General features: G+C 39.6%; 1 protein-coding gene across 1 annotated transcript in view; it reads left to right on the forward strand.

The window, feature by feature from the left end:
- Window positions 1-855: 855 nt before the first annotated feature.
- Window positions 856-12649, forward strand: part of onecut2 (one cut homeobox 2) — a 33910-nt gene continuing 22116 nt past the window's right edge. Inside the window, exon 1 of the mRNA XM_008424565.3 lies at window positions 856-2646. Coding sequence (XP_008422787.1) covers window positions 1602-2646 — 1045 coding nt within the window. The 5' untranslated portion in view covers window positions 856-1601. The remainder of the gene's footprint in view (window positions 2647-12649) is intronic.

Below are 12649 nucleotides of genomic sequence, written 5' to 3' on the forward strand. Positions count from 1 at the left end.
ATTATGCAGACCTGCTTTTAAAACTACATTAATTTACACTTTAAAACATCTATTTTCATAAAGTTTCAGTTTAAATATAAATAATTATAACAATGTTTTGCTCTAATTTATATTTGTAGAGAGAAACTTCCAGTCAGTTCAGTAGTTAGATAACAGATTATCTCTTATTTGACATAAATTCAGATATTATAGCTGAAATACACTAAAAAAAATAATTTTGTTTATCCAAATCTAGTTTTTCTGCAATAATTGAGATTTTACATCAGCTCTCAATTTTATTTTTCTGTTTTAATTAAGACAGTAAATTAAATGCTAAACCTGGAATTTGATCTGCGTTTATTTTTTATAGTATTTATTAGACTAAAATATGAAGGAAACTAATAAACATCCAGAGAGAAGGAGACATTTTTAACTTTAGCTGAAATTCTTCAGTTATGTATTTTATAAGATGATATTTACGCATCTTTTGATATAAATATTTATCTGAGGAAAATAAAAGAGGAGAGAAAATCTAAAGGTCTAAACTCCTGAAACACTTTAAAACTGAACAGATTCAACAACTGAACAGATTCCTAATACTGAACAGATTCAAAAACTGAACAGATTCATGAAACTGAACAGATTCAAAAACTGAACAGATTCATGAAACTGAACAGATTCATAAAACTGAACAGATTCATGAAACTGAACAGATTCATAAACTGAACAGATTCATAAAACTGAACAGATTCATGAAACTGAACAGATTCAAAAACTGAACAGATTCATAAACTGAACAGATTCATAAACTGAACAGATTCATAACTCTCAGGAGATTCCCACCTTTGAACAATTTCAAAAAATTAATAGATTCGCAAAGGTGAACTACTTCACTGAACTGAACATTTTCCAGACTAAGATTCCCAACATGCTGAACAGATTCATGAAACTGAACAGATTCAAAAACTGAACAGATTCCTAAAACTGAATATATTCATGAAACTGAACAGATTCATGAAACTGAACAGGTTCGTAAAACTGAACAGATTCCAAATGGTGAACGACTTTATTCCCGATCGAGTTTATTGTTGTAAAATGTTGACTTTCTTCTCCTGGTTTTATTTATTTTACCTTCTTATCTCCGTGGTAACTACCCCACTCTGAAAATGAACCACGATTGTGTGTAAATTCACCCCACAGTGAAAAGTCACGCTGTAAATGCTGCTTCTCTTCCAATTCGCTGATTGGTCGGATCCGCATTTAGCCACGCCCTCCACATCTCCCTCCTGGGCTCTGATTGGTCCGCAGAGCCGCCATTCCAGATCCCGCCTCCTCGGAGCGGCAGCCCGGTTCGTCCCCCGCCTCCTCCCGCAGCAGGGTGGGTTGAGCGGCCGGGTAGGGACCGTGGACAGCTCCGCTCCGAGGGGCAGAGCAGCACCGGAGGAGGAGAGGGCTGGATATGGGGGAGCCGCCGCACAGGCCCGTCTGATCCAGAGAAACACACAAAGAGCTGGAGCCGGAGGAGGAGGAGGAGGACGGGGAGAGAACCGGTTCTGACCCATCCCGGAGGAGCAGCAGGAGACATAATTCCGCTCGACCCAATGGACTGAGAGGACAGATGAATGAAGACTGCCTACACTAACGCCTATCGATGCCTGGCCAAGGACCTGGACGCGTACGCCATGAACCCGGACATGACAATGGACGGCCTCGGCAGCCTCCACGGCGGGGTGGCCCCTGACGCGGAGCTGATGAGCGGCGGCTCTTCGGGCCTCCGGATCCACCAGGACCTGGCGCCGCGGCCGGCCATGGTGTCCGGGATGATCCTGGAGGGCAGCGGGGAGTACCGTCCGGAGCTGTCGCTGCCGCTGCACCACGCCATGAGCGTCCCGTGCGACGCGACGTCCCCCGGGATGAGCGGCACCTACACCACGCTGACCCCGCTCCAGCCGCTGCCGCCCATCTCCACCGTGTCCGACAAGTTCCACCATCACCACCACCACCACCACCACCAGCGGCTGCCCGGGAACGTCAGCGGGAGCTTCACCCTGATGCGGGACGAGCGCGGGCTGCCGGGGATGAACAACATCTACAGCCCGTATAAGGACCACATGTCCGGGATGGGTCAGAGCCTGTCCCCGGTGCTGGGTAACGGCCTCGGCTCCATCCACAGCACCCAGCAGGGGCTCCACAACTACGGCTCCAGCTCGCACGCAACCCACGACAAGATGCTGAACTTCGACCACCAGCACCGAGGGCTCGGTGGCCCGCCGGCCGGGATGATGCCGCACCTGAACGGGATGCACCACCCGGGCCACCACCCCCACCCGCACCTCCAGTCGCCGTCGCACGGGCCGGTGTTGGCGTCCACGCGGGAGCGACCGCCGTCCTCCTCGGGGACGCAGGGGGGCGGCGGGTCGGGGCAGCTGGAGGAGATCAACACCAAGGAGGTGGCGCAGAGGATCACCGCGGAGCTGAAGAGGTACAGCATCCCGCAGGCCATCTTCGCCCAGCGGGTGCTGTGCCGCTCGCAGGGGACGCTGTCCGACCTGCTGCGGAACCCCAAGCCCTGGAGTAAACTAAAGTCCGGCCGGGAGACGTTCCGGAGGATGTGGAAGTGGCTGCAGGAGCCCGAGTTCCAGCGGATGTCGGCGCTCAGACTGGCAGGTAGGAAACCCGGAGCAACCCGGAGGAAAAAGCTGGAGTTTCTGGGGAGTTCTGGATCTTTGAACAGGGGCGACCAAAGCGAATTGGTGGCCCAAGGATTGATTTTGTTATTGTGCCCCCCTGACTTCAGTTAAAGGGAAATATACATTTATTAATTCACTTTTTTCCAATTTTAATCAAAGAGAAAAATTATTATTGACGAATCGTCAACTTCCTGAAGTAATGGCCTAAGTTATTTTTCGTCAAAAGTGATCATTTGGCAAATAAGAGGCGTTAATTAATTATTTAATTTATCTAATTTTGCCAAAATCACTTTTGGCTCCAAAAAAACCCAACAAAAAAACTTTTTTTGACAAAAATGTTATTTATTTTTGTATTTATTTATTGCCTAACTCATCTTCTGGCAAATAAAGAGGTTATTATTTATCTACTTCTGGCTACCAAACAATCAAGCAAACAAACTTTGTTTTTGGCAAAAAAAGTTGTTTTTTTTCTTTTTGTTGCTTGAAACATCTTTTAGCTGCAGCTAAAAAATTGCTTATTTAGCAAAAAAAAAGAAGTTTTTTAATTGTATAAATCAGGTTTTAGCAAATAATTACTTTTTCCAGTATTTTTTTAAGATTTGCCAAATTTGCTGCATCTAAATAATTTTTTTCTTAATATTTTAAGTAAAATTAAATGCTTGGCTAAAAGTAGAGAAGATTTTGAAAGAAAACGACGTAAACCCTGAGAATAAATGTTATATTTAATATGTCAAATTTAAATTTAGTTTCTACAATCAATAAGTTCCCTTTCCTTTATTGACTCGACAATTTTGGCCCAAAAAGTTTGTACACCCTGTTTTAGAATGAAATTAATTACTTCATTAAAAGTTTTATTTTATTATTATTATTATTATTATTATTATTATTATTATTATTATTATTATTGGTTTCCTGGTTGTTTCTGGAGAAATGGGAGGAAATGTTAAAAAATTCCCACACTAAGCGTCTTTGTTTTGGTTTCCTCTGCGCTCCTCGTCTGAGTGGATGATTATTAGGAATCGCTGGTGTTTTGATTACCATTATTGATCAATAACAAACCCGGATCGATAGGAAATGACAAGGTCGTGGGATTCCCCTCCATCAGCCCCTCGCTTCCCGCTCTGACGCTCCAGGTTTTCCTTCTCCTCTCCCTGTGAGCCGAAAACACCTAAAATTCACCTCCAGTCTTCAGTTAAATGAATTAAGTTAAAACAAAATGAAGAATTAAAATGTTGGACGTGTTTATAAAATGGATCCCGTTTCATGTGTGGGAGGAATATTTGGTGTTCTGGTGGGTCTGCTGCCCCCTCTAGTGAGGAAAACCAGACTTGTGTCCCGTCAGCGAGTCTCTATTGTCTGCAGAGCCTCGTCTGGCTGTTTCTGGTGGTTTTGTCTCATTATTATTATTATTATTATTATTATTATTATTATTATTATTATTATTATTATTATTTGTGTAAAAACACTCAGGCAGCTTCTCGTTGATCATATTTTAACATAACTGAATATTATTTTTTTATTTTCTGGAGCTAAATCAATTAATTTACATATCAGTAAATTATTATTTCGACATTATATTGCTATCATGTAAAAAAAAAACATTTTGTTAGTTTAAATCAGCATTTAATTTTCTAACATATTTTAAGTTTCTGTCAAAATTCGTCACAAACTCTTAATATTCCTGTATTTAGTTAAATTTGGATAAAGTGAAACGGCAATAAATTCAGTTGATTTAGTGTAAAAAACTTTAAATAAAATACGTTTTTCTCTATTTACATATTGTAATATTTTGGTGATGCAACCTGTTTTTTCGTTTCACAATCCCGGCGTGAACTTTGGGATGTTTGGCCGCGTCTGCAGCGAATCCCAGTCGTTGCTCTTTATCTCTGTCGGCCTCAGCAGGATTTTTATCTGCTCGGTTCAGGCAAATATTTCCTCGGACTGTTGAGCTCAAAACGTTATTTTTCCTCGTCTGACAAACAATCCGGAATCTGAAAATGTGATTTTCCAGATTAAAAATGAGCCTAAGTTACAAAACAAGTGGGTTTTAACAAACGTTGTATTTATTTATTTTTATATTTAGAATGTGAATAAATCAGATTTAAAATGTTTCATTTAGAAATTCCTTTTTAAAGTACAAAAAACAAAAATGGTTAAATAAATGTCAGATGTGTATAATATATACAAATTAGCCTAATTGTAACAATATGTCCAAAAAAAGCTTAATAGTTGGAAATTTGCATAAAATTTCCATGAAGATTTTATGATTTGCAAATTAAAGCTCTTGATTGTCTTTTAATTTGAAATATTTTCAGCATGTTTGCTACATAAACTCTGTAGAAACAGAAATATTTCTGGTTCTTTTTACACATAAAACAGGAGTAAAGTCAACGTTTTCCCAAAAATAATGAGCTCTAACTACATTTAAAGTTATATTACTGCCCTCAGCGTGTTGGAACAATAATAATCATCATATCTGATAATGTGAAATTCAAACTGTTGGTTCGTTACTGCAGCATCAGAAATTAGTGCTGAAGTTTCCCTGCTCTGATAAGTGGCCCAACGACCCGGATCAGATTATCTCTGCAGAATCTGACTGTGATTTCATTACGGCGGTTCTTTGATTTTCCACACAGCTGCTTCGTCAGGCAGGTTCACAGGAAATGACACGAGCGAGCGAACGGGAGGCGAGCCGGCTGTGAAGCGCCGTGGAACCGATCTGAGCGATTTGCTCTTCTCCTCCACGAGGCACTGAGAACGGATTGTCTTTACAAGCTAAATGTAGAGATGAAACAACCAGATTTGTTGGTGTTTTAACTAACAAATCATTTTTTTCCAGCTGAAATGCTCTTTAACCTCCAAGCTAATCTTGTTTAAATCCAGAAAAATCATAAACTGTGGCTGATGTTAGCCCAAAAACTAAAAATGGGCCACATTTATACCTAAAAACAGGAAAAACTAGTATAAATTATGTAGATTCTTGCTAAGCTAAAGCCAAGATGCCTTTGTAGCACAACATATGATTGAAAGATGATTTTCTGTTTTGATCATTTCAATTACAAATACAAACTGTTTAGCTAACATGCATTAGCTAACAGAAACACCCCAAACGCTTTAGTTAACACAAACAAATAAAAATAATTTATTTTTGGTATCTTGAATAGTTGAATTTTCAAACTTCTTTAGCTATTAGCAAGCATAGCTAGCACAAACAGCTAAACATCAAAAGCTACAAACAGAGATTAAAAACTATTTAGCTAAATCTGACTCATAACTTGCTACTTATTAACCAACTCCAACATTTAAACCTCCAACAACGTAAAGAGAGGCTAACAGCTGAACATCCAAACCTCTTTAGCTAACTGAGCATCTTTGGCTAGCACAAAGAGTTGACATCCAAAGTTTTTTTAGTTAATACGGAACAATCAAATTCCTGAAACTTGTCAGGTAGCAGGAATGTAAAACCTCTAAAAACCTAAATTATTTTGATAACAATACAAACGGAACATCTAAAGCTGCAGAGCTAACAAGATGAAGCAACTTAAGATCTTTAGCCGTTCACAGAGCTAAATATCTAAACCTGTTAATTGAATATCTGAAAGTCTTTTTCTGGTAGAAAACAGTAGATAACACAAAGTATTGAACATCCAGAACAGTTTTTCTAAAATATTCAACTGAAAAACTCTTTAGCTAACAGAAACATCTGAAATGCTTTAGCTAACATGCATTAGCTAACAGAAACATCTGAAATGCTTTAGCTAACATGCATTAGCTAACAGAAACATCTCAAATGCTTTAGCTAACATGCATTAGCTAACAGAAACATCCCAAATGCTTTAGCTAACACAAAGAAGCATTCGAGACTCCTTCATTATCTGCTAACATAAACATAAAACAGCTTCTCTAAGACAGACAACTGAATGTGAAGACAGCTTCACGCTCCAAACACTTAAATAAAATAAGATTAAAAACTGTTAAAATAAACAACCTGAAAGCTTTTATCTGACTATGAACCATCATTAACAACTGAACATTGAAATGCTATGCTAACATGTTATGCTAACATGTTATGCTAACGCGAACGGTTAAGGTTTAACATCTCAGCGATATTTATTATAAGAAATGAATTTATTCTGCCAATAAGTCGGGTATTTATGACGGCCTCCAGTTGTTTTGTAATCAGTTTTCAAAATAATGTAATTTTAATTTAAAAATGTTTAAGCAGTACATCATTTTAAAAATGGGTTTTCTTGTTCAATTCCTGTAAAAATATAAAATTAAGCTCCTTCAAACTCTCTCTTAGGTATTTTTACAGAGACTGTGAGAACAAAGGGAGCAATTCTTAGATCAGCAAAGCTACAAGCACCCAATAGAGCTGAGGTCAAAGGTCAGGGCAGCGGATCTGAGAGAATAGATGAAGCACATTTTCCCCCGACCAGAACACAAACCGAGGGTTGCAGCTTGGCAGGGATCTGGAAAACTGATTCGATTTGATTTTTCCCTCTGTAATTTGTTATTTTTTAAAAATCCAACTTCATTAATATTCTGTTTGTTCATGCAGCACTTTAACGGATTATTGGCTAATATGAGCTTTTTAAGAGGATTTCCTTCTTTGTTTTTTTATTCAAATGTCCTAATTTACCTAAATCTTTAATCGTCGTCGTTGACGCAGCTCCTGGTTCGATTCCAGGACATTTACTGTGTTTCTATATCAGTGTTGCTGCAAAATCATGAAAAAATAAACATTTTGTCATCAGTTTTGCTGATTACATCTTAAAATGTTCATTTTCTAGAAAAGCTGAACTCAGAAAAATTTAAATATGATCAAATATTTGATCCATTTCCAGCTGCAAAGCATTAATAATAATAATAATAATAATAGAAGAGGAAGAAAGTTTAGTTGTTGCCATTATTTCATTAAAAACTGAACGACAGAGAGAAAAACAGAGAAAAAATAAAATGAACAGTTGAAATAATGCAAATTGGAGAGCAGTAGGAGAAGAAAGTGGGGAAAAGTGATCAGGATCATTTAACCTCCTTAAAGTTATATAAATATAAATTAATGTTTATGTGTCAATGACAGTTGTTTTATGTTGTCTTGATGTTTTTTGAAGTTGACACTGATACAAATAGTGATGCTAACTTAATTTATATGAGTTTAAAAAATACTATTTGCACTAAATAACATATTAAATATAAGTATTTATTAGATCTTTACCTCGTTGTTTTTGGTTAAATGAGTCAAAGTGCTATAAAAATAATTAAAAACTGCAGAATTTATTTTTTTATTTGCTTAAATGATCACAGCAGGAATGTTTCGAACCGATTCTTTATCCGAGTTGCATACGCGCTGTTAGCATTGTTAGCTTAACGTCAGCGGCGTCTGCGCTGTTAGCATTGTTAGCTTAACGTCAGCGGCGTCTGCGCTGTTAGCATTGTTAGCTTAACGTCAGCGGCGTCTGCGCTGTTAGCTTTGTTAGCTTAACGTCAGCGGCGTCTGCGCTGTTAGCTTTGTTAGCTTAACGTCAGCGGCGTCGGCGCTGTTAGCTTTGTTAGCTTAACATTTGAAAACAAACAAAAGTGGAAATTAGATGTTTCTTCTAGCAGAACCGTGAATCCTGGATGTTCTGGTGATTTTAGTCCTAAACGGCGTCAACATGTCACAGTATTTGTGGATTTCAAAGCTAATTTCCTGTCGTTTAGCTTAGCATAGCACGTGGCTAGCAGGTGAAAACAACAGATTTAGCATCTCCTCCGGCTTCCGTCTCATTTCCAAGCCGTTTGTTTCTCCATTTTCTCGGACCTGCCTCCCCTCCGCTCCGCTCCGCTCTGCCGAGGGGGGAGGAGGTATTATGTGGTCGTCAGGGGAATTGAACACAAGAGCAGAGGCAGCAGCGGCCCGATGAATTATTGATGGGAATCTCAGCGTGACCCGCCTCGGTCTGCTCACTTCACTTCTTCTTCTTCACCTCGCAGCCGAGTTAACCAGGCAAGATGGAGGGAGGAAGAGGAGAGGAGGAGGAAGAGGAGTCCATTGTTTGGACGGTTTGCCTTTGAAGATGAGCGAAAAATGACAGAAAACCTGAATTTAATTATCATCATCAAAGTGCAACTTGTTTCTGGATGTGAGGCTCTGAGTTCATTAGAACCGGCTGGTTTTGGTTCTGATCCAACTTCTAATGATGATCCATAAACCCTGGATGGGTTTGGAGTCGCTGCTGTTAGAGATATTTCTCCTTTTCTGCTCCAGAACCAAACCGTCCCACAGCATGATGCTGCCGCCACCATGTTTGATGGTTCAGTGTGGTTCCAGACACATTTCATCTCATCATTAGCTGCATCATAACCTGGACTTACGAAAGTAAATTCACCATTTTTGGTTGATCTTATTGTGTAAACATATTTAAATAACACAAAACTAACTTACAAGTAACTTTTCAGCAAGTTAAATGAAGCTCGTTTTAAGGCAATTCCTTAATATTGATGAAAAAGTGGCAAATTATTTCACTTATAATATTAAAATATTAAAATCCCAACAAAAGGAGTGAATTTTAATAAACTTTGACCTCATAAGGCTCATCAATGTGAGTTAGAGCCAAACGTGGATGTTACCAGGGAAACGAGTCGACATCCCCCATCAAAACATGTCACTTCCTGTTCTAAGTGGGTGGAGCTACAGTGACGTCACTAAGTGACCTGCTGTTCTGTGGTGACGCAGCATGTGAGTTAATCTCATCAAATGTGATTGACTCACATTTGATGAGTTTAAATGTGAGTCAGTCGCGTTTGTTTTTATGCTTTTATATAAAATGTCTCTCCTTTCGCCCAATGGGAGTTAATTTCTGCTTCATAACTGATCTGATTGGTTTCTGGAAAAGACTATTGTTGTGCTCATGTTGAGCTACAAGGAGTTAGCCTGCAAGTAAAGCTATTCAAGCCTAAAACAGCATCTGAATGTAGTAGCAGCACAGATGCTAATGCTAATGCTAATGCTATTGTCCACAGTCTAGATATGATGATTCGTCACAGCAAAAAGCCCAGAGTTAATTTAACTCTGTGGGAGTTAAATTAACACTGGGCTTTATGCTGTTAACTCCCACAGAGTTGATATTAACACTCGTCAGAGTTAAATTAACTCTGGGCTTTTTGCTGTGTTGAGCTTATATGTCTATTTATTGGGGTCTTTTAAAATGAAAACGTTACTTATTTTGGCAATTAATTACAGATTCTGCAATTAAAATAATTAAAATTTTTAATTAAGTCCCACAACTAATTTATATATTTATGTCTTTATTTTATGTCTTATTTTTTGCACACAAACTTGGAAAAAAAAAAAATCTAATTGTTTTTCCGATTAAAGGTGCAGAAAAAGATCGAACTTCAAATCCTATCCTGATGATTCTGAACATTTTTAATAACTGATTTTCTTTTTATAACTGAAGGAATAAAAACAGGCAGAATTAAATCGAATCTTGATGCTAAAAATCTGAACCAAATTTCCAGATTTTGAAAGATTTGCATTTCTAACTAATTCCAATAAATAAAGATAATATTGTTGTTTTCAACTAATATGCAAAAACATTTTCTGAAAGATGAATAAACCTTAAATTCTAAGAAACATTGAAACCTTGAACCTTTTAAATATCCAAGCTTTTGCTCTTCGTCCTGCAGGACGGACACATGAGCAGAAGGAGATTTAAAATCCACTTAGGGTGAAATTGTGCAGCAAATCTGAACTGAGATATTTTCCATTTTATGCATCCTGTAGCTGCAGAGCCGGTGCATTATTAATGAGCCGGACCGGCTTTATGAAACCGATTACCAGCAGGTACCAGGAGAGACCGCAGCCTGGTCCACTTTCAGGGTTTGTCTCCTGACCTCCTGCATCTGCGCAAGCCGTCATCGATCCGCGATGGCGGATTTCAGGAGACTCGTGATGTTTGTTTGTGTTTGTGTGAGAAGATTTGACCGACACAGTTATCTCCGCTCAGCCTGTCGACAGCAGCGCCGGGAAGTGAGACGTGACCAAGTTTGGGTCCAACTTTGGGACAAACGTCCTGAAGCGACGGCAGCCCAGTCAGAACCAGGCTGCTGACGTTAGCGCTGCTGATGTTAGCGCTGCTGCTGACGTTAGCGCTGCTGATGTTAGCGCTGCTGACGTTAGCGCTGCTGACGTTAGCGCTGCTGACGTTAGCGCTGCTGATGTTAGCGCTGCTGACGTTAGCGCTGCTGACGTTAGCGCTGCTGCTGGCGTTAGCGCTGCAGCTGACGTTAGCGCTGCTGACGTTAGCGCTGCTGACGTTAGCGCTGCTGACGTTAGCGCTGCTGACGTTAGCGCTGCTGATGTTAGCGCTGCTGACGTTAGCGCTGCTGATGTTAGCGCTGCTGACGTTAGCGCTGCTGATGACGTTAGCGCTGCTGCTGGCGTTAGCGCTGCAGCTGACGTTAGCGCTGCTACTGACGTTAGCGCTGCTGCTGATGTTAGCGCTGCTGATGTTAGCGCTGCTGATGTTAGTGCTGCTGCTGACGTTTGCGCCTCGCGTCATTTAGCATTGGGGGAAAGATTTTAAAAAGGGTTAGGGTTATTTAGCATTTTCACTTTTATCATTTTAAATATTTTATTTTTACTTAAAACAACTTCATTCAGTCAAACATCTTTTTCCTCTTGCTAGCTTTGCTAGGACAATAGATTAGCATGAGAACCAGGAAACCGTTAATATGAGGTTTTTAAGAGGATTTCCTTCCTTCTTTGTTTGTTTTTTATTTAAATGTCCTAATTTACCTAAATCTTTAATCGTCGTCGTTGACGCAGCTCCTGGTTCGATTCCAGGACATTTACTGTGTTTCTATATCAGCGTTGCTACAAAATCATGAAAAAATAAACATTTTGTCATCAGTTTTGCTGATTTTTTTTTTTTTTTTAGAAAAGCTGAACTCAGAAAAATAAAAATATGATCAAATATTTGATCCATTTCCAGCTGCAAAGCAAAAATAATAATAATAATAATAATAATAATAATAATAATAATAATAATAGGAGAAGAGGAAGAAAGTTTAGTTGTTGCCATTATTTCATTAAAAACCGAACGACAGAGAGAAAAACAGAGAAAAAAATAAAAGTCGCTTGAGGCCAGGAAACCGTTGGGTTGCTGGTTGCCATGGCGATTCCCGCCTTTTCTGACCAGGCAGAAAAACAAGAATTCAAGTCTCAACCAAACAGCCGAAATCCGGAAGCACAAGAGGCAGAACTAACAGCTGCACACGTTGATGCGTCTGACGTGTTTCCTGTGTGAGACATGAGGTGCTAAAGAGACGACGCTCCACTTCCTGATACGAGGAAAATCCCAGCTGGGATTCAACGGGAATGACTGGGAGCCTGGACGTGTTTTCTCTGGAACCCGACAGGAAGCAGGAAAACCTGCAGCAGTGGGAGACGCGCTGGGTGAAACGTGGACACCCAGCGCGTCTCATTCAGAAAGTTTCTGAATGAGTGACATCATCACTCATCAAGCAGAACAAGATGAAACTGGAGTAAAAAAATGAAGAAGTGTAAACTGTGATGGGTCAAAATGGCGGCTCGGTTTGAACTAAACGGTTTAGTCTCTCACTTCTCAGAGGGAAAATATTTCATTTTTGCACCACAACAACTGGAGCTCACAGCAAATCGCAGCTAATCTGTTACTAACATTTCTATAATGTTGGCATGTCTACCTCTGGAGCTTCATTTAAATTACAATGTAATTCAATGAGATCGACTGTAGAACTATTGTTTAGCACGTTAGCTTGATTCACGCATCTGGAAGAGTTTTCTGGTGTCACAAATGCAAATTATTTCATTTAACTGCATCTGAAAAATGCACTTAAAGCAGCAAAGAGTCAGGTGGACATCATGTTGTGATCAGGTTTCAGGCTCATATTGTGTTTGAATTTCATGATTAACAGTTTTAAAAAAAGCTCTGCGCTGACTGTCCACATCGATT

Source organism: Poecilia reticulata, chromosome 12 (genome assembly GCF_904066995.2).
Source record: "Poecilia reticulata chromosome 12, P_reticulata-male-v2, whole genome shotgun sequence".
NCBI lineage: Eukaryota > Metazoa > Chordata > Actinopteri > Cyprinodontiformes > Poeciliidae > Poecilia > Poecilia reticulata.